The 27,339-nt window shown below is 40.8% G+C and overlaps 1 protein-coding gene, 1 long non-coding RNA gene and 1 other non-coding gene across 15 annotated transcripts in view; 1 reads left to right on the forward strand and 2 right to left on the reverse strand.

Annotated features, from left to right (window-relative positions):
* The window catches only part of DLGAP1 (DLG associated protein 1), a 989,022-nt gene that overhangs the window by 361,455 nt on the left and 600,228 nt on the right, over positions 1–27,339 (reverse strand). For 3 of the 13 annotated variants that reach the window (XM_064379376.1, XM_064379377.1, XM_064379375.1), the window contains exon 5: positions 9,018–10,046. In XM_064379376.1, coding sequence (XP_064235446.1) covers positions 9,018–9,974 — 957 coding nt within the window. In that variant the 5' untranslated portion in view covers positions 9,975–10,046. Of the gene's footprint in view, positions 1–3,904; positions 4,160–4,355; positions 4,503–9,017; positions 10,047–27,339 lie in introns of those variants that run through there. The other 10 variants (XM_064379378.1, XM_012446832.2, XM_064379381.1 and 7 more) reach the window with 8 other exon arrangements.
* LOC105713209 (uncharacterized) lies at positions 8,100–27,118 on the forward strand. The gene is made up of 3 exons (XR_001106508.2): positions 8,100–8,237; positions 25,818–26,053; positions 26,202–27,118. It is a non-coding gene; the product is annotated as an uncharacterized LOC105713209 (long non-coding RNA).
* Positions 24,676–24,779, reverse strand: LOC135276112 (U6 spliceosomal RNA). The gene has a single exon (XR_010343680.1). It is a non-coding gene; the product is annotated as a U6 spliceosomal RNA (small nuclear RNA).

The raw sequence follows: 27,339 nt of genomic DNA on the forward strand, positions 1-27,339 counted from the left end.
AAGGTGATTCTTGTGCACATAAGGTTAAAGAACCGTTACCTCTAAATATTCAATGATAGAGCAAGTAGCCATACACGTATATGATTCTTCACAGGCATACATGTGATATTATGATGTCCATGTGTGCCCATATTGATGCCACTTTACAATGTTTCATGTAGCATTTCCAACTTTAGAGATAAATCCTTTCCAAGCACTTACTTTTACATGTTGGGGGTAATAACTAAGACATTAGCTTGTAGCTCTTAGGGGATCCTGTGCACTATTCCTCTCAGATTCTCTGCAGGTCCTCGCATTTAATATATTTGGTCCCATGATCCTGTTGTCCCAAAATGCAATTCCTACCTGTCACACCATATATATTTCATATATATATATATATATATATATATAAAATAAAGTTAGGCCTTTGCAAATACGGTAGCAGCTATGTTAATTTTTATCCTAGGGAAGTAAGATGAGGGATGCTGACTTCAAAGGAGTGGAAGATGCTGGAAAGGTGCACGCTGTCTTCAAAATCTAAGCAGGGCTCTGAGCAAATTCCCTAAAGATCACATATTCTAATGCGTTCTCCTCCATGTGTCCCCCTTTGCTAAGTGGTTTACCATGATGCAGAAAAAACTCATCCATAAAAGCAGAAACATACCCATTTCTTTTCTTTAGAAGTTAAAATAAATTGCAGGCAATTATTTAGTTAATCTTCGCCTCTTATGAGACTTTTGAGTCACAAACTTGCTTCAACTCTAACTTTCAGATAATGCCCCTTCTCCCTTTGCTTCCTTGTGTCTTGGCCCCATTGCCTTAAAAGGATGTTATGAGAATGGATACTAGAATATGTACAACATAATGGGTACAGAACAGCGCTTGTAGCCAGGCAGTGAGCCTGCGAGTACCAGGTTCCACGGACAAGACGACTGATCTCATTGAGGTATTTCCTTACTGTTTTCCTCTTTTCGAAAAACTAAGTTGGACTAAATAATTTCAAAGCTTTCTCTTATAAGGAGATTATTAGGTGAAAAATAGGTAGGTAGGAAGATACAATGTCCGCATTGCAGGGAGCTTAGTGTGAATGGGAAGCAACACCAGATGACCTTCTGTCCAGGAGGTTCTACTATTTTAAAACTGGCATTTTAAGGGGAAAACACCCAACTCTGCCTGGTCCTTTAATTATATATCTTATAATTTTAGAGCCTTGGAAAATTAAATCAGGGAGGAGTTAGACAATCTTGCAAGTGTATATTAAATTGTGGTTAAAAAAATTAAGGAGAGCAAAAGTCATTTCCTTTTACGATTGTTGGATGTTCCTGTATTAAGGGGACCAAAACCTCTTTCTTCTTACACCTGGGAAGCAGGACATCCCTAATTAGTCTACACTAACGGTCCAAGGTGAAGTTCAATATAATCACTGGAAAAGCAAAGTAATGAATTTTCCACTAACATCTATGAAAAATCTGTTTCTCCACTTCATAGTCATTCTTCTTCCATGGACTTTGTGAAATGGCACTGTTAAAATGGATCTGAGTTCATGAATCAGAGATCAAAATAGTATAAATGCATATTTTAGAAGTATTGTTGCAGGGATGCCTATACTATGCAGTGTGTATATGAACCTGCACACATGCACCTGACGTGCAGTAACCCTAGGCTCACATAATTCTGCTTCATAGACAGTTCTGTGATACCACAAGCCTGATTTTTGTGGGAAATTTCCTAATTCTGTGAAGCAATGAATAGAAACTCCAGTTGATAGAGAACGGTGAAAAAAATACACAAAAGAAAAGACCTACACAAAAGAAAAGACCTACATATCCAGAAAATTCATTTTGTAAATATATCTTAGAAATGGAAAAAAAAAAAGCAGGCATATTGCTAGACTTTAGCAAATGAAACAAATAGTTTTTAATGAGAGTCCTAAATATTCTTACATTTAAAAGATCAGGGAATCAGAAGAGGTCTTTCCTTAATCATGTGAATGCCCCCCCAAGACAAAAAAAATTAAAAACAGTAAAAACAAGAATTTGGTTAAAAGTAACAGTAAGAGTAAATGTTATGCCTTCCTTTACACAATATTTTCTCCTTTACCTCTGTTGATTGTATAACAGTAATTAATTAATTCTTTATATCATTAACTTTTAGTTTATAAACATAGAGGACTGGGTTGAATATAAAGAAATCACTCATTGAAAAAAAATTAATGCAATTCCCTACTGTGGTTTCAGTTTAAGAATTTGGAAAAACACTTAACTATGCATTTACCAAAATAAGGTGAAAAAAAATTCTCCCTGTGCAATAATCCGCTAAGACAGATTGTTGTCTTTGAACCTAAAACCAAAGTGGTGGAAAACATAATTGAATTACAAATTAAAGTCAGCTTGGCAATACTGCATATATTTTTAGCAGTTCCCAAAAAACATGACACAAAAGACCAATGTGTTCTACCATTCACAAATCACTGTGTAAAATTGTGTAATGCCATGATCTCAAATGGGCCAGAGACTGTGGGTGAATGGTTCTCTTAAAGAATGGTGAATGATTACGTTGATTTACTGTCTTTAATTTGCAGTCAAGCAAACTATCTTCTAAGGAGAATGGAAAAAGGGGAAATGAAATCCACTGGCCACTGAGAGATTCAAGGCTAGTTTTTCTTTCACTCTTTGCTCACTAATGCTATGCCTTTAATTAGTAGACTGGAATTCTGTGAGATCAGAAAGTGTGTGTTACAGGCAGAAACCCCTGACTCTGGCTAACCAAGCACTTTGGTGTTGCCAAAAATATCTTTAGAAAACAATGAAACTAGAGGCCAAGCATAATAAAGTTTCTTTAACGACTTCAAAGAGGGCTTTCCTATATATTTTTGATCTTCCCTTTACTACCAACGAGTCTTTCTGGACCCCTGCTTTCTCACAGTGTTTTGTCAATTGTTTTTTTCTCTCAATTAATTGGACATGGCAATAGTGAGAATAACAGAGAATCAGAGAGAGAGAGAATTAACAGGATTCTGCTGCTGATCACTGATTCCACATTCAACGTTAGCACCAGGCAGGAGCAATCTCATCTTCCTATGAATGAAGAGGGGCATCTCTACCAAGATCAGTGAAAAACAGGGCGAAGATTGTGCAAATGTAATAGGAAATCCATTCAGGAACCTTGACATTCACTTGCTGGATTATTAAGGCAATTTAAATTAAAAATAAAGAAAATCATCAATGAATGTGGTGGATGGGATTTTAGAAAAAGGCAGCAAAGAAACATCCCAGCAGCCAAAGTCATTAGCAGAACTGTTCCGCACTTTCATAAATTGCATGTAAAGTAGTTTTAATTGAATTAGGAGACTTAAAATTGTTCTAACACAAGAGGGAGGAAAAACTCAGCCGGGGAAAGAAAACTCCCACTGGGCAAAGATGGAAATAATCTTGAACAGATTATTGAAAAAATAATTTTACCTGTATTTAAAAGATCCTGGATTCATGCTTGCTATGAATGCTTCCTCAGTGATCTTGTGTAGTGCCTTATTTAAACAGATCCCCATCCCCCAAAAGAGCAATCATCCATAAATTTTAATTTTGCAAAGGAACAGTAAGTATTCAGAATCCTGGTCCTGGAAAACAACCGATCACATTTCAATCACCAGCCATATAATGTCCTCTAACAGCACCTAGCAGATCTGAGATCATGTGTCAAAGATTTTAAAAAGCCCTTGTGGAGACACAGATTTGTAGGTTCCTGATGTCTCCACCTGCTTTTTTACTATCCATACATACATTAGTTTGTCAGCTCTTTCAGTCTTACTAGCCATTATTTAGAAGAGAAAATCACAAATACTACCCCTTTCTTTCCCTACCACAAAAACCATCCAAACCAACAACACACTATTATCAAATACAAAGTAATAAAAGAGTTATACCCAAACCTGGTCAGTCCTTCCATTTCTTGAAACTTGCACACAAACTGAAGAAACCCACTCAGCCTTAAAAAGGTCGATCATTTTGCTTTCCTAAAATTTCATCTCTGGGAGTGCTTTCCTTCTCAGTCTGTCTTGCTCTCTCTCGCTCCCTCTGTCTCTCTCTCTCCACTTCTACCGGGGAGAGAGCGTTTTGTTTCCCTTTTCCTGTTTCTACGGCTGGATGAATGCAAAATACACGGTTTGAAGGGATTTTTCTTTTAGGTTAACAGTTGGAAATCTAAAATCTTGCTCTTCTGAATGGCTTTACATGTCAGTCACTCAACACATAACGTTAACATAAAGAACCAAGAATTCTGCTTTTTAAAAGCAAAAACAAACAACAACAAAAACCACCTTTTAGTCTATCTCTGAACCTCTTCCTATTTAATTTAATTAACTATTAAGCACTTACCCTGAGATGTGCCATAAATGCTTTATTCCAAATGTATAAGAGCCAACCACATCTCAACTGAGAATTAAACAGTTTTAATGTCTTCAAATCCATGTTCCTGCTCCCAACCCTAATACAGACAGTCACTGGCAGCGGTACAATAGTTCTAAACAGCAGACATCTGATTCTTGACATTTAAAAATAACAATATTGGAAAAAGAGGAGTCTTTTTTTTTTAATTAACTACAGACAGCTTGTGAGTAAGCACATATCACTCATAATACAATTGACTGTATTAACTGGAACTTCCAATGATTTCAAGCTACAGTATTTGATTACTAAATCAATGTCAGGCAGAGGCTAAATAACTATAGACTTCTCATTTTCTATAGAATCATGGCAATGGCCCAAATTAAGCTAATTCTGAGTGATAATTCTGCAAAGAGAGAATCAGAGGTTTGCTAGTATTTAGACTTTATTATTGGTAATTATGAATTTCATCTTTGTTAGTCTTGAATCAAATTAGAGATGTAATCAGTCATTTCATTGTTAGTCTGATTTGACATCCATGCCCTCTTAACTTCTCACACACATATGAGGTCAAATGCACACATAAATTTACCACAAAATAAATCAAGTAATAAAATAAAAAAGATGCACTCATTTCCATTTCTGAAGCATATTACGGAGTTGGACAGATTTGGGATCAAGTGCTAGCTCCCCCATTTACTGTTTATCTGTTCCTGGGCAAATGATGAAGGCATTTGTGCCTGTTTTGTTGTCTGTAAAACCAAAGTAAATAATACTCTACAAAGTTGTTTTGAATACTTAAGGAGATATACACAGTTTCTGGCACATAATAGATATTTGATATACACTGCCTCTTCCCTCTGCTTTGTATTTGGAGGGGGTAGAGATTGGGCATAGTAAATGAATACAGACTTTAAAGGCACACAAATCAGTTTCAACCCAACATGTTGTGACATACTAGCTGTGTGTCCTTGGGCAAGTTACTTAACCTAATTTATGAAAACTTAGCTTCTTCAACTGTGAAATATCTCTAGAATTTTAAAGAACAAATTAGATATAGATGACATCTGAAAAACATATAGTAGGCATCTCTGAAATGAGAGTCCCAGGACTTCCAACACTTGCGAATAGTTCTAATTAGTACCCTGACACATGTAATTTACGAGTTTGAAATGCGTACTGAGATTGTACACCTTCTAGACCAAGTGCCTCATTTTCTAGCAGAGGAAGAAGGCCCAGAGAGCTGAAAGAATGGTTCCAGGTCATGTTACTAGTTAGTGGCAAATAAGGACTAGAACACTCCTGGAACTAGTAGAATAGTGCTTTGCCCACTAAATCTCTAATATTAAAGTTAAACCCATTTGTAAATCCAGCTTCAATATTAGTTGGCAATTAAGGCAAATAGAGCTGAAAAAGAAAAAAAAAAAAGGAACTCCAAAGAAATTCTCAGTACTTCATGGAGGCCTACAACACCATCAGTGAGCAAGCAGTGAAGGCCTCCCGGAGCAACAACGACGTTAAGTGCTCCACCTGCGCCAACCTGCCCGTCAGCCTGAAGAAATTCCCTCTCCCTCTCTGTTTTTCCAAATTTACTTCTAAGAATGAGCCTATAAATGAAATTATTCCCTTGGAGCTAGCTGCAGCGGGCTAACAGGAAGATAGGGATCTTCCTGAGCAGAGCCTGCGCAGGATGGCAGATTCTCTTTTCATTTCCTAGAAGCAAGAAGGGAACAGGAGCCCAGTTCTCAGGAGGTGTTTTCTGTTCTGCTCTGGCCCCCTGTGAATGTATGGTTCTTTCTTCCCTTTCTTTACAGCATCTCTTCAGCCTCAGCACATGGGTTGGGAGGTGTACACTGTTTTACATTTAATTCATTTACTAATATACTACCTCCCCACATTGAAATATAAATTTTTTCCTAGTTTAAAAGCCTTGCATAAAATAGGAACTTAATAAATTCACTACCTACTAATAAAGATTAACTTGGAGTTTAGTTTATACTTAAAAGTTTGAACTAGCTTGGTTAATTATCGCCCAGTGTAGGACAGAATATGTTAAACTGTTTTCAACCTTTCAATAATTTCAGAATTAAAAACACAGGTGCTTTGGGTATCAAAGTTAGATTAGCTATTACTCTGGGGAAGAAGGGAAGTAAAAGGGATTAACACAAATATGTGTGTGGTCCATTGTAATTAAAGTTTTAGTTCTGTAGCTGGGTGATGTACAAATGGGTGTTTTATTTTTTTCTTTATACCTTTCTGCAAGCCTCAAATGTTTCATCAAAAAAATGGCTTGAAGAAGGCAAATAATTTGAAAATAGAATTTCCAAATCTTTATAGTAGGAGATCCAATAATGCTACTAAACTAAATCCCATACTTAAGCCTTTAAGATTTCATTCTCATTTTACTGAAAAACTTTAATATTTTCTTCTTGTTCACTATTTTTCATGCCCTTGTTTCAGGTCTGTGCTAGGGCATATTAGAAAGAGCTTGGTGCTGGCATCAAACAGACTGGAGTCTAAATCTCAGTTGTACAACCTCTAGATCATGGGGCTTTAAATCACTTGATATTTATAAGTGTCAGTTTCTTCTCTTATAAAAATAGAGTATTATTATATTTAGTAATCTCAGGATTATTACAAAGATTAAATGAAATAAGAAATGTGAACACATTTGCTATAGCATCTGATACATACTAGATTTTCAATTAATATCACTTTACTTCTTTCTTTCCTTATTCTTTGACTTTTCACCACTATCTGAGATTTTGACTCCAAAAAGGTATGAAAAAGAAAGGAAAGTGAGCCTAAGGTAGGAAGGACATAGGCATCTAGGCAAATACAACGAAAACATTTCATTACTAACAAAGGCTCATGCTAGATCCACACACAGCATCCTTTACTCTGATACTTCTCATCTAATCTCGTCATTACTTATTTAAGTATAGGCTTTTTTTTCTTTCAATTTGTTTTCTTTTTGCCACTGGTCATACAACCTTTGCAGACAAAATATGTGGTCCTCTAGGGCTTTCGTCTCTTTACTTCTTACTTTTTTCAAGACAGATATCCTTGTCGAATTACTTTCCTTTCAGTGGTGGGTGAGCTTTATGTTCTTAAAGAGTTTCTAGAGCTTTCAGTTGCAACCTTCATAATGGCCATTTCTCTAAGTTAAGAGACTGGGTTCTCCTTCCACCTCTGCCACATGCTAACGGTTTAACCCACTAAGTATTTGCCTTTCTTTGTGTCTACTTTTTCATACCCTAGGTGGATTAAGTGATCCTTCAGTTCTAAAATTTTTATTTTAGTTTAGTTTTTTATTCTACTTTAAGTTCTGGGGTACATGTGCAGATCATGCAGGATTGTTACACAGGTATTGAGTTCTAAAATTGTTATGGTTCTTGATAACTTATTAACATGTAGCGACCTTATGGGAAATTAGGCAATACCACCCTCAGTGGGAAATACTGACCACATAATTGTGTGTCGTCTGTGAAAACTGTGCATGTGCTGGCAGCTTCTTCTGAACTCTGAGAACAGGCTCTGGCACTGCTCTTGTACAGGGACTGCCAGCTTGGGGTATTCTCAGGGATTGGTGGAGGCATTTCCAAGGGAGCCAGATTTGTCAGGAGGAGTTCAAAGGGAGCAAAAAAGATGAAATCCTCAAAGGAAGAATTTTTCTTTGCATTTCTTCTTAAGGTGGGAGTGTAAAATGGGAGTGGGTATGTTATACTTTTATAACTCAGTAATTTTTTTTTTTTTTTTTAAGATTGGGCTAGCAGGAGATAACAAGAAAAGACACTCTGAAAAAGGAAAAGATGAAGGTTCTTCTTATGGAAAAATGTGTCTTTGGAAAAATTACAATACTACAGGAAGAAGGTAGGCAAGAAAGTTACCTCTCTCCTATATTTTTATCCAGGTAACATCTGGTTTCAGTGAACTGGAGGAAAACACAAGGAGACAGTGGCAGGGAAGAGCAGCCTGCCATGGCTCTGTAAGTGTGTGGGATTTACACGTTGACACTAATTGTATTTTACTGCTCTGATCCTTCCCCTTTTTCCTCCTACTCTCTGTTGTCCTGGGTCTCTGCAGCTGTGCTTGTCAGGTCCCCAAACTGGCTAGCTCCCCACCTCCTCTGGGCACAGGGCATCTTCCTGATTTGCTGTGCCCTCGGGGTGGAAGCTCAGGTGGGGGTTTAGTTAGTGATGGTGATGGTGATGACCATCACAGCGTTCTAACATAGCTTCAGGCAGGATTTCACAGTGAAAACCACCCCACAAAACCCTGAATAGATCTAATTAAACTCTTTCCAAAAGTCAAAAGATCATTGTTTATTTTTTGAATTAAAGAAAGGTGGACTTATTTTAAAATTCTCTGGATTTCACGTTCCTCTCCTTCCCATACTATGATCCCTCAGACAAAAGAGGAAGGCCATAATAACTCCTTGCCTTTACATAGGAATGCTTTTCAAAGCACTTGGATATCTGGTATCTTAAGCTAACCCAATGAGGTCGGTAGCATATGTTCCTTTGCATTTTCCCAACAGGCTCATATCTTAATAGAAAATTCAGAGTAGTGCCAAGACTAGATCCAGGAGAAATGCCCACACAACCAAGCCAGGTACTACTTGTAAGCCTCCATCATTGACAGAAATGGTACCTGCAAGTACTGGCAGGAGCGTTCTTGCTGACACGACTCGGACTTCACCATGGCCTGGTCCATGTTCACCGAGGCCTTCTGGTACACCTCCCGGGCCCGGCTCACGGTGAGCGTGGAGGACCAGGCGCTTTTCTTCAGCAGAGGGGTGTCCAGGCTGACGGGCAGGTTGGCGCAGGTGGAGCACTTAACGTCGTTGTTGCTCCGGGAGGCCTTCACTGCTTGCTCACTGATGGTGTTGTAGGCCTCCATGAAGTACTGAGAGGCCGAGCGGTCGGGGCACCTGCCCATGGTCATCACGCCCGAGGGGGCGTGGTAGATGCACATGTCGCCGTCGAGGTTGTCGTCCGAGCTCCACCAGCCCGGGGAGGTGCTGGGCCGGGCCTTGGGCTCCGCGCGCCGCTCCTTGCTCTTGCTGCGCTTGCCATAGCGCACGGCCTGCGCCTCGTCGGGGCTGGCCTTGCCCCCGTTGACGCTGCCCTTGGACGGCCCCTCCAGGGAGTGCGACTTGGTGAAGAGCTTCTGGACCGAGTGCACCAGGTGGCGGATGCGGCCGGGGCTGTCGCTGCGGTGCTCCAGGGCCGTGCGCTTGTACTGCAGCGTGTGGTAGCCATCGCGGCTGAGTGGCAGCTGCCGCTCGAACTGGTCCAGCAGGTTGGCGGGGATGCGGTTCGCCTTGGTGGCCAGGGTGCGCGGCACCAGGGCGCACTCGTCCTTCAGCTCCTGCTGCGAGGTGTAGTGCCTGCGGGGGAAGGTGCTGCTGGCCAGCGGGTCGCTGAAGGGGCCCACGCACTCAGCCTGGAAGGAGTTCCGCTGGGTGTAGTACGGGTGGTCTGCGGGGTGGTGCTCCACCGGGCTCAGCAGGTAGGGCTTGCGGTCAGAGTGGTGTGACAGCGAGTCACAGGCCGAGTCGCAGGTGACCCCGTGGTGATGGCTGCGGCTGCCCGATAGCCCTTTCATTGCTGACGGGAAGCAGCCGCCAGGGTCATGGACACCCGGGAGTCAGGTTCCAGACCCGTCTCGGGCAGAGATCTGGGGGAATGAAGAAAAGAGGGCAAAGTCGTTAATATTTCTCTTGGAAATTAGGTATTGTACTTTACAGGGTCTTGCTTTGTTGCCCAGGCTAGAGTGCAGAGGCCTGATCTCTGCTTCCTGCAGTCTCCGTCTCCTCCACGACAGCCTCCTGAGTAGCTAGGACTGCAGGCAGGCACCACCAAGCCTGGCTAATTTTTTGTAGAGAGGGGGTCTCACTATATTGTCCAGACTTGGTCTTGAACTCCTGGCCTCAAGCGATCCTCCAACCTTGGCCTCCCTAAATGCTGGGATTACAGGCATGAACCATTCCACAGGCCTGATATTGATCTTTTGAGGGTGCCATCTGCCATTATGTTCATTTTTTGGTAGAAGTGCTTATAAGTGTTCCTAAAAACAGCTTGAATGCTTTATTGGAAAAGCTCTGTTATCTCTATGGGACAGGAAAGCTGACTCCAAAACCTGTAGGGGAAGAAGGAGGTAAAGCTAGAAAACTAGGAAAAGGGGAGTGGGTATGGTGTTTCATGCCTGTAATCCCAGCACTTTGGGAGGCTGAGGCAGGCAGATCACCTGCAGTCAGGAGTTCAAGATCACCCTGGCCAACATGGTGAAACCCTATCTCTATTAAAAATATAAAAATTAGCCAGGCGTGGTGGTGGGCACCTGTAATCCCAGCTACTTGGGAGGCTGAGGCAGGAGAATTGCTTGAACCCTGGAGGTGGAGGTTGCAGTGAGGCGAGATCGTGCCACTGCACTCCAGCATGGGCGACAGAATGAAACCCCATCTCAAATAAATAAATAAATAAATAAATAAATAAATAAAGCCACCTAGGAAAAGGAAACTATATTTTAAAGAGCCAAATCTTTTAAAAATTATTTGCAAGAATAACTCCTTCCCTCTATGACTTCAATAACTGGATGTATCTTTCTCTTGCTTCTTGGGTCTTACTCTTTGACAGCGTTTTTGCTCTGTTGCCCAGGCTGGAGTGCAATGGCATGATCTTGGCTCACTGCAACCTCGGTCTCCTGGGTTCAAGTGATTCTCCTGCCCCAGCCACCCGAGTAGCTGGGATTACAGGTACCTGCCACCATGGCTGGCTAATTTTGGTATTTTTAGTAGAGACGAGGTTTATCATGTTGGTCAGGCTGGTCTCTACATGTTAATCGTTAAAGATAGAACCAGAGAGGGGCTCTGTTCCTCTGGGAAAACTTTGCTGGTCCTCCTGGCCAAGAGAATTAGTTCCTCTCTTGTGTTTCTACCATATCTGAAACTCACTCCCCAGAACCTACAGAGTTGTTTGGGTCAGGATCTCTCTTCCGGCTTACGTTCCTTGCCGCCTAGTCTATTAGTCACCTTATATCCTCCCACCTAGTGATGATCTAGCCATATAAGCACATAGTAATAGCACTCTGTAAATGTGAATGAAAATGTGAGTTAAAAGCAAGATAAATAATAGAAGCCAATGGCAACTTGTATCTTTAAGATATATCTGTCTTCTGTTGCATGCCTTCCTTTTTGAATGCTATAGGAACAACTTCACCACACAGTCTTCCCAGGTTAATCAGAGCAGGAAAAAGTAAAGATATGGCAAATAAATCAGAAATGCAGAGAAAATCTGCCCAGGTATTTCTGTCAACTGAGGGTCAAGAGCTTTCTCTAAACAAACTGAGAGAACAAATAAGCTCGACTCGGCTAATTGAAGGATCAAGTAACTCTTCTTCCTAGTTTAAAGTTTCTGGTTGAATGTTTATACACAGGACCAGGTGTGGTGGCTCATGCCTGTAATCCCAGCGCTTTGGGAGGCCAAGGTGGGAGAATCACTTGAGCCCAGGAGTTTGAGACTAGCTGGGCAACATAGTGGGACCCAGTCTCTACAAAACATTTAAAAAAATTAGCTGGGGGTGGTGGCGAATGCCTGTAGTCCCAGCTACTCAAGTGGGGAGAGGATTGCTTGAGCCCAGAAGGTTGAGGCTGCAGTGAGTCGTGAATGTACCGCTACACTTCAGCCTGGGAGATAGAATGAGACTCTGTCTTAAAAAGAAAAAAAAATGTTAATAGATGATGGCAAAATGACCAAAGGATGGCCCTTGAAAAGTTCTTAGGGACATGAGTGAAGGGCCCCACAACTAATAGCTCAGACTCAGGAAAAAGTCACTCATGCATATCCCACATAGGGTAACTCAGTCCATTTCTGAGCTGGAATCTTCTGGAGCTTTAGTAAGTAACAGGGGTTGCTATTCCACCAGGCAGAGTATTTTCTTTGGACTCTAAAACAGTGTTGGAGTCAGTGCCTGACCAAGTTCCCACTGATAGCCTAATTTTCTTTCAAGACTTCCTATAATACAAAAATTGCCATATAAAGAGTCATCCTGGAAAGCCAATGTGACTCTCTAAAATATCACTGATGTCATCTCAGATATTCCTAGAGAGATAGATATGTGGTTTAATTAAGAAACAAAACATATAGGGCTGGGCGTGGTGACTCACTCCTGCAACATCAGCACTTTGGGAGGCCAACGCAGGCAGATCATCTGAAGTCAGGAGTTCAGAGACCAGCCTAGCCAACATAGTGAAACCTCATCTCTATTAAAAATACAAAAATTAGCTGGGCATGGTGGTGGGCACCTGTAATCCCAGCTACTCAGGAGACTGAGGCGGAAAATCATTTGAACCCAGGAGGTAGAGGTTGTGGTAAGCTGAGATCGTGCCACTGCACTCCAGCCTGGGTGACAGAGGGCAATTTTGTCTCAAAAAAAAAAAAATATGTATGTGTATATGTATATATATATATATATAACATCCACAGTTGGCCTCATGAAAAAAGATGTTTGAGAGGCCAGGTCTTTTCTATTCCATGGGACATACTGCATCTGAGAGCCCATGACAATGTTGGCAATCTCTATCCATGCTTTGTGAAGCTCCTTTCTTCCTCCTGTCTCCCAGTTTCTGGACTGACCATTCGGGAACAATGATGAAAGGTTTTAATCAGTACAGTCACTCAGAATTGGCTAGTCTACTAAATTATGAGGTCCTTAAGGGTAGGGACTATGTTTTACCCATCCAGTATTTAGCAAAATGTTACCCTAGTGGATAGTGGGAATTAAGTTAGAATATTTACTCAATAACTTAATGCATTAAGCAAAATTTCCCAAAGAGGTTCATATTGTGATTCAAGTAGCTTTTGTTTAATGAAAACATGACCATGTGGCAAAGGCTGGGCTGGGCAAGGCAGAGGAAAGATGCCCAAGAATTTGGAGGACCATTCCAAAGACTAGCAGTTTTCAGAGCAAGGCAGGAAGCTGGCTGATGAATACTCCTTCCGACCAATTTTGACTTCTATCTCTGCCACCCACTGGAGAATTCCGTACCTTCTGCAGTTCTGCCTGTCTGGAAGTAAAGTCTGAGGAGCTTGCCTGACCTTACTGATTATGGGATGCTTAGACAGAGGCCAGTCTGCTGGGAGGAGAGAGAGAGAAACTGACACTTGAAGAGACAAAAAAGGAATTCAGGACTTTTGATGCCTATGGATAAGGAAAAACCAATAGGTAAAAATGTGTCTACTGGTGAGACACTAATGGAAACAGAAAATGTTGGGATTGCTTTGCATGGAGTTATGGTCCTAAAAGTAAGCTGTGGCAAGGAAGAATGTAAGCTGGTTAAGTATGTGTTTTTAGCAAAACTGTGGCACAAACTAACTTAGATGGAAAAACTCATTGCATAAGAAAGTCTCTCTGTATAAACCAGGTCCCACTGAGGACATTTTTGCCTTTCAAATATAGACTGAAAAATAAAAAGCAGAAACAAGATTCTATTAGGATTATAGACACATACTAAGTTTTATGATCACATATAGTAGAATCTCAAAATATAAAATAATATTAGATAACGTTTCGAACCTTCCTTCTCAAGCAATTGAGACTTGGGTAGATATTTTCTGCTAAATAAAATGTGAAACTGGCAAGAGCTGAAAACATGAATTATACATGTTTACTCCAAAATATACAAGATTATTTTAATCAGGTATTCAGTATTTAATTATCTTTATTATGTGAGCAGCATTCCATGCAAGATGATGTTACCTGAGGACAAGCAGAGCAAAGGAAGAGCTACTTTAAGGCCACTAATAATGATGTAAGTTAAATGATGTAACCGATGATAATTTCCGTAAATTAATCATACACAGTGTGATTTTTGCTAAAATTTAACTGGGCTATTTTCAGCACAGGACAAGCACCTCTATTTTTTTTTAGAGGGAAACAAATTGCATCCAGAATAAATAAGCTAACTTTCCTCCTTCCTTATATTTGTAAAAGAGGTATTGAGATCTTGATCTTTTTCTCTCCGATGTGGGAAAATAAGGTCATAAAAAACGACAATATACATTTCTAAGTGCTAAATCTATCTTTCTGGTCAAGGCCAAATAAACAACTTAATACCTCAGCCCTTTCTATAACAAATCTTACACTCTCTTCTATCATCTTGTCATTTTAAAACAAAAATAGGTCAATTTGGGATTATAAAAGGAAATACATTGGTGAGCAAGGGCAGATGTTCTAAAATCCTAAGACCATTGGCAATGGGTTTTGACAATTGCTGGTGGCACCTACTTTGGTGGTCCTGCTCTTCTCATGTTCTTCATTTTCCTCTTGCCTTACTCTTAAGCTCCATTTCCAGCACACTTATCTCTGTCACTTCCTTTTCTTCCCCGCTCTGCTAATTAATGTTTATAAGTTGTATCCATGGGCACCCCTTGCTCCCACCTGTGGTGTGTCCAAGAGTATCATTAAGAAGCATTAATTGAACATCTCTCCCTTGCCTGCTGCTGCAAAGATGACCAAATGCCTACAGTAAATCCCTAGAGGCCAATGGGCTTATGATGTATTGAGAGAGACATGTCATAAGCCCTTTGGCCACGAGGGATTCAGTGTATGCATTTTGTGACCTGGCCATGAAAAATATGAAAAGAGATAAATAACAATTCTCATTCTTGTATGCATTCTTGAGAAAAGAGGATGCTAGCCTGTCAATTAGATTTTAAGTGATGATAACAATTTCCGGAAATAGAGAGGTAAATTGTCTTTCAGGCCTTGTTCTTTAAGCAAGAATGGGGACTGTGGTCAACATGTCTTCATGAGCGTTTCTATGACTACCAGTGATTATCTCTGATTTTTTCTTTTCACTGTGACTTTAATATTCTGTTTTATTATCCTTCTAAGTTCAATTTTACCATTGTGCCATGTCCCCTGATTTTTTTGCTTGGATAATTTGTTGACCCTGTTTGAAGCCATGAGACAAGCTCAGAGTGTGAGATGCACAGTTTTTTGAGTTCCCACACCTGGAGCAGAATTATCACCGTCCAGATGATAACTAAAGCAAGAATAATCAAGCACTGTAAAGGAAATTCTCAAGGTAGGTAATTTATTAGGCCCAAGGAAAACAAACACTCCACATATTAGAAGATGCTGACAAAGGGAAAATGGTCTTGCATAGCTGGCAAGTCCTTATTCCATTTTGATTTTTGTGCATGTCTTTATTTAGAGCTGCTTTTCTTGATTTTTCTTTACATGCAGAAAGAAGAGCCAACTGAAGGCCCTCCCCTGTCTTACTCCATGAGGACAGACAGGCAGGCAATTGCAACTTGCTTTAGAAAGAGGAACACGGTGGACCCTGCCCAAAAGAACAGGGGTCACTGTGTTCGTGTTTGGGGAGACAGTAGGAAGAGGAAATCCCCACAAATCTTTTCAGGGTCAAGTCACCTTAAAAGAATATTTTTAAAATTTTTTGTGAGTACCTAGTAGTGTATATATTTCTGGGGTACGTGAGATATTTTGATACAGGCATATAATGTGTAATAATCACATCAAGGTAAATGGAATGTCCATCACCTCAAACATTTATCCTTTTTGTTACAAACAATCCAATTGCACTCTTAAAGTTATTTTTAAATGTGCAATTAAATTATTATTGACTATAGTCACCCTATTGTGCTATCAAATACTAGCTCTTATCCTTCATTTGGCCTTGCATCTATTTTTTTGTACCCAATTATCATCCCCATTCTCCCACCTCAGCAACACCCCCCTCACTACCCTTCCCAGCCTGTAGTGATCATCCGTCTACTCTCTATCTTTCAAGTCACCTTTTTGGCATCCCTCCACCCGCCTGAAGCTTGTCCTTGCCAGGTTATAACATTCCACTTAAAAGAAAGGATTCTCTTGTTGAAAAGTACAAGCAGCCCTGAACAATGACTTCATTTCCCACTCTCCCTAGATGTGCTTAGGTGACTAATGCCGGCTAATGGAATATAATTGAAAATGGCATGTGCAATTTCTGGAAAACATCTCTAAAGTAAGGGACATATCCTTCCTTACCCCTTCCCTGGCTGGAATGCAGCTGTAGGGGCTGGGTGAATAGTGGTTTTGTACCATGAGATGGAAGTTACAGTTTGAGGATTACAGAAGCAGAAGATAAAGGCTCTGACTTACAGTGGAGTGCCATATCAGCCCTGGAGGTACACCTCTGCATTTTGTTTAGGTGAGAGAAAAATAGACCTTTACTTTGCTTCCTTATCTTATCAAGTAAAGGAAGGGCCTGTGCTGGCCCCATAGGAAGCCAGAGTCCCATGCTGTTGAACCACAGTGGCAACTTTAGCCAAAGGCTTTGCAGAGGGAGTACGTGTGGAGATAGGAAGGGAAAGAGCTCACAGTTATTTTGCTTTCTATAATTTTGTGTACTGAAACTTGCATCTGCACCTGTTCCTAAGTGAGACAGGTAGTCAGGGCAAAATCATGAGATCCTTGGTGAAGCTAAGTCAGGATGCAAGACTGTATTTGCAGGTGGTGGTAGTCCATTAGAGGAATTTAAACAAGACAGTGGCATGGTCACATTTGTACTAAAGATTTCTCTAGCTGTAGTTAGAGAATAAATATGGGAGGGGAGGGGCAAAAAGATCTCAAAGAAGCAATGATTTCTTGCAAGAGCAGTTTATGACTGAAGACTGGAAGAAAAGAAGGAGTACCCCAAGAGAGGGTGTCAATGTCCTGGCCAGCTAAGGCAGTGTCCTGATTCAGGCCTCCTTGTCCACACATGGATGCTCCCATCACAGTCTGAACACATACATAACATTTTCTTTTAGACAGAACAAAATCCTCTGCAGTGAAGATGCAGACTTTTTATTAGTAATTTTTCCCTTTACTTATAATAAATCCCAATTCTACAGAGATTGATAACGATGAACAACCAACAGGCTGATGATTTTAAATTATTACTTTTTTAAATAAGAAAATGGTTCTCATTAATGTACACTAAAAAATGAAGCCAATGCACTTTTGAGTAAAAGTAAACAGAAAACAGAGATGAGAATGTGAGTAAACATTGTCCAAATGCTCACTTTTTGGATATTTTCTGACCTTCTGAAATTGTACCTGCAGAGGATACTGAATGTCATGTTCTTTCACTTTTCCGGGCTTCCTTACTTGAAGATTTTCATGTGTTGTATACTGAAAATTATACAAGTCCTATTAGAGCACCTTTGAATAAGCACAGTCTGAAATATACCAATTATATTACTCAAAGTACAATGCTGAGCCATTTTATAGATACAGAATGCATCTTGGCTTTTCATTAACATTAATTGCTATCCTAATCATCTGCAGTTTGATTCTGTCTATGAATACCTCTGTCAATCAGTCTGCTCCTACAAATAAATGCCTTCAAAGGCATTTCCCTTTCAAAAGATATGGTATTGTTTTAAAAAAAAAACACCAACAACTCAGCTCAAATATTCTCCAATTTGGTCACAGTAGGCAGCACAATTACAATCATCTGTGTCTCCATACAAAGGTTTTAAAAAGTGGTTTCATAACAGTTTTTGAGAAAACCTGGAAGGTAGTGTTCCTTGATAAATGATTAATAGGTCATCATTCATATTGGTGGTTGAGCAAAATGTCATAGGATTTAGGAGCTGATTTTTATGTGAAGATAATCCAGGCAGTAAACAATAAAATCTCCTAACATTATTTTGGACTGACAGAGATCAAAGGTGCCTGTGCTGACTCTATGGGACCTTGGAGATATGCTTCCTATGGAATCGTTCTTACTTGGATTTCCAGGAGAGGGTTGGTTATCCTGGCTAAATGGACAGATGGATTCCCCTGGGAGCCAGCTAGGAGAATGTGGTTACCTTGATCAGCCATGGACAGTATCCTTCAGGAGGCACTGCAGCAGGGGGACAGCCTGTCTTGTGGGGGTACAATTGATGGAAGTAGAATACTCACAGAGAAGAGAAAAACCCATCAATTTTTACTCCAAAAAAAGTTGGGAAAAACTTGTAAGCTATTGATAAATCCAGGGGAAAGAAGAAATGATGACAGAATAAAGCTGTTTAATGGTACCTAAAGACAGGCATGACGGAACACGGAAAAACACAAAAACAATGACAATCAAAACACTATGACAATACAACTTGAAAAGAAGCAGTGGAAATAGCCTCTGATGAAAACAAGTTATTTTTGTCTAGATTGCTCATAACTAGCTGAGTAGTCTTGTGAACATGTTCTGGCACATTCTAGACAACTTGTTTCACAGCCAGATTTTATATATACATATATGCATATATATATTTACCTGAATCAAATTTTCTCTTATAAAGTCTCTTCCTCTAAATGCTGTTGCTCTTCTTACCAAGTTTGCTTTACAAATCTACTTTCCTGAGTGCTGAAACTCCAAAAGTGCAGACACTAAGCCCTTTTGTAGTAGCTGTTTGGCTGGCACCAGCTTTTGGGAATTTCTTCCCTACCCACAGCATCTGCTGATGACACGGTGGCTAGGACTAGGTTGAAGGTGATCACCACATTCCCTGAGCTGATGGAAGACTGGACTCAGGACCATCCATGTAGAGCCTTCGCTGAGCTAATGAGATGCTCATTTTGGGAAATTTAAATGAGGATGTTCCTAGAATCACTGAACTCTGGTGAACTTATCTGCAAGATCAAGTAAAGGAAGGGCCCACGTCGGCCCCATTGGAAGCCAGAGTTGATGCTTTTGAACTGTGGAGCAGCATTAGCCAAGGGCCCTGCAGAGGGAGTGGGTGTGGAGGGAGGAGAGGAGCCAGTCCAGAGTCCATGAAGGCCAGGGAAAGAAACAGAAAGAAGCTGCCTAATGGCCCTGTAGGTCTAATCAGGCCCGATTCCGGGCCCAGGGGGTGCAGACTCTGTGGTCATCTGCAGCAGAACCAGGGCAGGCCCACTGAAGCTTACTCATTCAAGTAAAGCGAACCCTCCTGCCAGTGGGTAACTGCAAGCATACAGAACCTCTGCCTCTGTGGTCTACATCTGAGCGGGACCAATGCGAGTCAGTCTCTGAAGCGGCCCCATCAGAGCTGGCTAAGTTATCCTCATACAGCTTTATACCCATTTAAGTATTTATTGGCTTGGATACACTATGCATGCTAATTTAGATTATACATTCACTCTTTGAAAACTGTTATCAGTGCCTGCCTGTGTGAAAGAGGGGTGGTCAGATACCATAGAGGAGGTGAGGAGAAGGACAGTCTCTGCAATCAGCTATTTTTAACACCTTACGGAGTCTTTTTCCTCCAGTGGGTTTGGCCTGCCCTGGCCTCTGCAATAGTTGCTGTTAATGGGAATTAGATTTTTAATTCTTCAAACACTGCCCTTTCCTTCTGCTTCCATCTTCCCATCATTTTTAAAGTGCCTTATTCTGACTCTCACACATCTAGCAATCTGACCCTTTTAACTTTTTTCATTTTGGAACTGGATTTTATTGTCCTTCAGAATTCTACACCCAGTCTTCAGTTTTAAACAAACAAATCCACATCCAGTCAACTTTCTGAAACATTTTTTTTGCTGTGATAGAGACAGAAGTATGATGACATTCATTGTTTCTGAATTAAAAGTATTTTTGTTTGTATTATATTTTATCTTTTTTAGGGACAGGGTCTCACTCTTGTCACTCAGGTTGGAGTGCACTGGCATAATCATGGGTCACTGCAGACTTGAACACCTGGGCACAAGCAATCCTCTTATCTCAGCCTCCTGAAGTGCTAGAATTACAGATGTGCACTACTGTGCCAGCTTATTTCTGGATTTAAGTTTTGGCAGATAAGGGTGTTGACCTGTAAGGCATCAGCCAAATAGTCTTTGACTGTACTGGCATGAAGTCAAATCAAATCAATACATCTGACTTTAATTCAACAACTATTTATTGAATAGCTAGTATTACGAGCAGTGCACTGAGCACTGTAGCAAGATTGAAGATTCTTAAGATTACACCTTCAACTTCCTGTCTCACACGTTTTCTTGTTCCCTCGTTCCCACTTTTCCTGCCCTCTGATGGGTCTCATGATATTTTATTACACTGGTTCCTCAGCTCTGCCCTCTTCTCCCATTCTATCCATCTTTGGTGGTCTTCACTTCCCTTGCCAGCCTAGAAAAGACTGCAGGTCATTCTTTCATTAGTCCCCTCAGGTTTCTTGCTCTAATTCTTTTTTTTTTTTTGTGAGACAGAGTTTCGCTCTTGTTACCCAGGCTGGAGTGCAATGGTGTGATCTCGGCTCACCGCAACCTTCGCCTCGTGGGTTCAGGCAATTCTCCTGCCTCAGCCTCCTGAGTAGCTGGGATTACAGGCACGCGCCACCATGCCCGGCTAATTTTTTGTATTTTTAGTAGAGACGGGGTTTCACCGTGTTGACCAAGATGGTCTCGATCTCTTGAGTGATCCACCCGCCTCGGCCTCCCAAAGTGCTGGGATTATAGGCGTGAGCCACGGCGCCCGGCTTGCTCTAATTCTTCTACCTCACTCACTGTGGACAATATACACCAAGGACTGATGCCACTATCCCTCTGTCCTTTCACACAGAGGCTGCTGAGTGTTGCTGGGGATGTGATTGGTGCCAGGGCAAATTTCCAGTGTCCACTCTCAGCGCTAATCCCAAAGCTGAGTAGGAATAGTATCATGGGTCTCCTGTGTCTATTCAAGCTGTCCTAAGCCCTTGAGTCTACTCATTATTTCTCATCTAGACTTGGTTGAAAAAACAAAGTAGTAACCAACAAACATCAAGTGAATAAAAATGGAACGGCCTCTGCCGCTAGGACTTATAACTATATACCAGGCACACGTTGTCTACTTTCAATAATCTCGTTTCATGCTCAAACAACCCAGTATGGTAGGGCTAGTCTCTGGATAAGAAAACAGACTTTTAAAGAGGAAATAACTTGTCTGAGATAATATATTTGGTAATTAAAAATGGTTATTTTAGAGACAAGATCTTGCTCTGATGCCCAGGATCACAGCTCACTGTAACCTGGAACTCGTGGGCTTACGCAATCCTCCTGCACAGCAAGGACTACAGGAATGTGCCACCATGCCTGGCCAATTTTTTTCATTTTTTATAGAGATGGAGGTCTCACTATTATATTGCCCAGGCTGGTCTCGATCTCCTGGCCTCAAGCAATACTCCTACCTCAGCCTCCCAAAGTGCTGGGATTATCTGCTTGAGCTATATCCAGCTCCAGTTACTAAATTTTGAACACACATGTTCTTTTTTTATTTTTGAGATGGAGTTTCGCTCTTGTTACCCAGGCTGGAGTGCAATGGCGCGATCTCGGCTCACCGCAACCTCTGCCTCCTGGGTTCAGGCAATTCTCCTGCCTCAGTCTCCTGAGTAGCTGGGATTACAGGCATGCGCCACCGTGCCCAGCTAATTTTTTGTATTTTTAGTAGAGACGAGGTTTCACCATGTTGACCAGGATGGTCTCGATCTCTTGACCTCGTGATCCACCCTCCTCGGCCTCCCAAAGTGCTGGGATTACAGGCGTGAGCCACCGCGCCCAGCCACATGTTCTTAATCACTAGGCCATAATCACTGTTCTCATCACCTCTAACACACACACACACACACACACACACACACACACACACACACTGCTAACAGTATGAATTGTAATATGACCTTTTTACCTGATTATACCATTCTTTAGCTTTAAATTCTTCTCAGACCCTCTATACTTTCTCAGTATAATCTAAGCCTTTGTATGTGACTCAAGGTGGGAGGCTTCCTGACATCCATTGCCAGACAGCCCTGTCTTCCCACCCCATACCCCACACAGCTCCCAGTGACACTGGGCTTCTGGTATTCTTCCCCACATGCCACATTCCCCAATGACTCCGTGTTTCATGCTCTCTAAAATACGTACTTCCATTCTCTGAACAAATTCTTATTCCTTCTTGAAGAGTAGGTACAAATACAGCCTCCTTCTTAAAATATTTCCTGACTAAAGGAATCATGGAAAAGATAGGCCTCATCTAATTTACGATCTAGTTGAGAAAATAAATCACATAAAGGTGAACAATCAGCAAACAATACAAGTCAGAATCTAATCAAGTGCTAGATTGTACGGTACATGTTGCATATGTAATGCTCCAAGCAAAAGGCTTTTGAAAAAGAACTCTAGAAGATGCAAGACTTAAGAAGTGATAAAACATCTCAATATAGGAGGTGTAGATGGCTGAGAGCAGCACATTCTTCAAATACAAGGTTTTTAGGACAGTATGCAATGCCTGTTCCATATTTTGTTCAAATTTAACCACTTCATTTCTCCTCCGGCTTTATATATGTTTATTTTTACTGTGTAGAGGCAAAAGCTGGGCTTTTAGTGTAGCCATCCCCCAAAAAGCGTACATTAAATTTCTCCTCCCTTACCACCCTCCCATGCTTCTGAGTCTCCAATGTCTATTCCATTCTCTATGTCCACAAGTACACATTATTTATCTCATAAGGGAGAACATGTGGGATTTGGCTTTCTGTTTCTGAGTTATTTCACTTAAGATAATGGCCTCCAGTTACATCTATGTTGCTGCAAAAGACATGGCTTCATTTATTTTTATGGCTAAGCAGTATTTCATGATGTATATATACCACATTAAAAAACTCAATCATTGGCTGGGCACGGTGGCTCATGACTGTAATTCCAGCACTTTGGGAGGCTGAGGCAGGTGGATCACCTGAGGTAAGGGGTTCGAGACCAGCCTGGCCAACATGGTGAAACTCCATCTCTACTAAAAACTACAAAAATTAGCTGGGCATGGTGGTGGGTGCTTGTAATTCCAGCTACTCAGGAGGCTGAGGTAGGAGAATTGCTTGAATCTGGGAGGTGGAGGTTGCAGTTTGCCAAGACTGCCATTGTACTCCAGCCTGGGTGACAAGAGTGAAACTCCATCTCAAAGAAAAATAATAATTGTAATTCCAGCACTTTTGGAGGTCAGGGCAGGCAGATCACAAGGTCAGGAGATCAAGATCATCCTGGCCAACATGGTGAAACTCTGTCTCTACTAAAAATACAAAAAATTAGCTGGACATGGCGGTGCATGCCTGTAGTCCCAGCTACTAGGGAGACTGAGGCAGGAGAATTGTTTGAACCCAGGAGGCAGAGGCTGCGATGAGCCAAGATCGTGCCATTGCATTGCAGCCTGGGCGACAGAGTGAGACTCTGTCTCAAAAAAAAAAAAAAAAAAATCACAAATTCAATCATCTATTGGTGAACACAGGTTGATGCCACGATTTTGCAATTGTGAATAGTGCTGCAATAAACAGGAATACAGGTATCTTTTTGATATAATTATTTCTTTTTCTTTAGGTAGATACCCAGTAGTGGGATTCCTGGATCAAATGGTAATTCTACTTTTAGTTATTTGAGAAATTTCCATACTGTTTTTCATAGAGGTTGTACTAATTTACATTCCCACTAAAAGTGTATAGACATTTTCTCATTTCTTCATATCCTTGCCAATATTTGTTATTTTTTGATTTTTTAATAATAGCCACTTTGACTGGTATAAGATGGTATCTCATTGTGGTTTTAATTTTCATTTTTTCTGATGATTAGTGATGTTGCATATTCTTTCATATGCTTATGAGCCACTTGTATGTCTTCTTCTGAAAAATGTTCACGTCCTTTGCTCACTCTTCAATGGGATTATTTAGTTTTTGAAATCATTGAGTTGCTTGAGTTCCTTGTATATTCTGAATATTAGTCTTTTGTCAGTTGTATAATTTGAAAATATTTCCTCCCATTCGGTAAGTTGTCTGAGTATTTCTTTTGCTGTGCAGAAGTTTTTAAGTTGAATTAAAGTCCCATTTGTTTATTTTTTGTTTTTGTTGCATTTATATCTTTGAGGTCTTAGTCATGAAGTCTTTGCCTAGGCCAATATCCAGAAGAGTTTTTCTTAGGTTTTCTTCTAGAATTTTTATATTTTCAGGTCTTACATGTAAGCCTTTAATTTTTGTATATGGTGAGAAATAGGGGTCTAGTTTCCATTGTGCACATGGCTATCTAATTTTCTTAGTACCATTTATTGAGTAAGGTATTCTTTCCCCACTGTATGCTTTTGTTTACTTTGTCAAATATTGCTCATTTCTGGGTTTTTTTTTTTTTTTTGTTCCATGGATCTATGTATCTATTTTTATGCTAGTATCTTGCCGTTTTGGTTACTATAGCCTTGTAGTATAATTTGAAGTCAGGTAATGTGATGCCTCTAGCTTTGTTCTTTTTGCTTAGTATTGCTTTGGCAGTTTAGGCTCTTTATTGGTTCTATATAAATTTTAGGATTAAAAATATGGAATGCTTCATGAATTTGCATGTCATCCTTGTGCAGGGACTGTGCTAATCTCTGTATCATTCCCATTTTAGCATATGTGTTGTTGAAGTGAGTACTCCTCTTACTTTTTTCAACGCCTTCCATTTCTACCTCTGATACGATCTTTGATGATACTATTCAGATATTGGCCAGATTGTCTGAGAGTTGCAGACCTGACCTCCTTGTCTGGTCCTTTCAACTGCTTTTAGATGTTAAGCCACTAGCCTATGTAAGGGAACTATATGAAATAGGCATTTATACTTGCTATGGTTTTTACTGTCGAGATGTTGCCTATCTCAGCAAAGAGTGACTTCTGAATGCAGTGCCACGTGGTAAATTCCTCTCAAGTCTCAGTATTAACAAAACTGTGTACTTAACAACTGCCTTTAATCATCTGGGTGAGTTACTCTTGTAAGGTGAGTATGTTTCCACATAGAGCAGGGCATGCTTCACCAGCTTGAATACCAGGAAGGTTATCAGGAAAAGCTATGGCAAAATCATGATGGTTTTATGGCTTTTCCATTTTTATTCTACTATCACTGTATTTTCCTTGGATGTTTATTCCTTTACTCTCTCTCTCTCTCTCTCTAGAGATATATATATATATAGTGCCTATATACATATACACACACACATATATATATATAAATACACACACACACACACACACACATATAATCTCTTAAACCACTTCAATTCCTTGTGGAAACAAATTGTAGTAGAGGTAGCAAATCTATATCTAGATACCTCTGTATTATGTAAAATATGACAGTTTTGTCAATATGCTTTTTCCCTCCCTTGATACCATCCGTTGACTGTAACAATGGTTCTCAAACTCAAGTGTGCATCAGAATCAGCTGCATGTCCCCAACACACAGATGCATTCGATAAATGTTAGTCAAATAAATACATAAATGGGAAGCTCCTGCTTGGGAAACAAGATATTTTCATGGGAAAAGTGTGATAATTTGTAAGTAAAATGACTATTTTTGTACTGAGAATAATGCATCATTGGTGCCGGCCCCATACAGAGCAGAGCCACTGTGCTGATCGGGAAGCATTTGAGGAGCGGCTAATGAAGACTGCTAAAGCCTGCTTTGCTGTTTCATCCACAGCACACAGGCGGCATCTGTCCTGTGGCTCCTTTGTCCTTCTTCCACCTCCTCAGCAGTTAGAGGCTCCTGAAGAACTACAATGGCAATGACTCAGGAAACTGTTGTTGAAAAGTCCATGTCAAGTTCTCTGTATGTCACCGAAGACAGGGACATTTGGGGGAGAACCTGGCTGCTGATCCATTCTTGTCATGAGGGAAGACTTTTTCTCCTTCTGTAGTGAGCCACAAGGCCACTTGGTAAGCTACAGAATTCTCTAACTAGTATTTCTGAATCTAGAGAAATACAAGCTGCTTTATTCATAGGCTTATTACATGCATGTGCTGAAAACGAGATATGCTGCTGCTCAAACTTGCAATTGTGACATGGTTTTTTCCCTTTTCACAGATGAAGAAACTGAGGTTCATGGATGTTAAATAACCTGCCCACAGAGCACAACTAATAGGCAACTAAGCTAGGGCTTCAACTGAGATCTGTGAGAATCAAAGCACATGCTCTTCCCGCCCCTCAACAGCTTTCCTGCTAACCGCCAAGAGGCTCTGGGCTGCCAGGAACATCACAGCAGGGACCACTGTCGATCGTTGGATCTCCAGTCTTTAAGACTTGCTTTTGAAGAGAGATTTAGCTGCTAAAAGAAAATATTAATATACAAAAAGGATAATACTGCCATACTTCATCATATTGCTTTGTTTTAATACAAGAAGGCTCCTCCAGCTTAAACATTTGATGTTTAAGAAGCAAACCAGCAAGCTGCCCTCTGGGAATGCATACCGTCAGGGATGGTCAGTGGCCTTAACATCATGTTCACAAGCCAGCAGCTTTGTACAAGCTGTCAGGACTCAGAATGTGGTGCCCCAAAGTATAGCATCTTGGTGTGCTGAGTACTATGGGCTAAAGGACATGGGAAGGGTCTCAGAAGCAACGTCTCTTTGACCTTCTTCCATCCTCCTGTCTCCCACCTGTCTTTCTCCCCTGAAGTGAGTCATGGCAACCAGAATTCCTCTTTCCCAAGATGTGTCACAGAAACTAGAACCCCTGTCTTCCAAGGGAAGCTGTGAAACCCAGAAAGGTCAGTCTCTGCCTTTCCCCATCTCCCTTGAAGACCCTCATTCCGGAGGGGCCTGGTCCCATACCCAGGAGGAAGAAATGCTATACAAAGAGGTTGAGAAGAAGCTGAACAGTCAGGCCTTGCTGGGCTCCCTGCTTAGTCTATCACCATTAGATTACACCCTTCAGTCCATCACATGTCTACACTGCTGTCCATTCTTCGTCAAACCTAAGAATAAGAAACGTTTTCCCTGGGTCTTTGGATCTTCATTTCTGAAGAGTCCCATGTTACATAAAACTTTGATTACATTCATTATGCTTTTCTCTTGTTAACCTGTCTTTTGTTATAGGAGTGACTCTTATGATGAGTGAGGAAGCGTATCACACATTTCTGCCCCTACAAGGCCAAAAATGTTGGCCTAGGAATGCTGCGAAGCTCAAGGCCATAGTCACTCACAACCTTTTCTCTCTACCACCA

Source organism: Aotus nancymaae, unplaced genomic scaffold (genome assembly GCF_030222135.1).
Source record: "Aotus nancymaae isolate 86718 unplaced genomic scaffold, 86718_ANA_hifiasm-v0.15.2.pri h1tg000020l, whole genome shotgun sequence".
NCBI classification, from domain to species: domain Eukaryota; kingdom Metazoa; phylum Chordata; class Mammalia; order Primates; family Aotidae; genus Aotus; species Aotus nancymaae.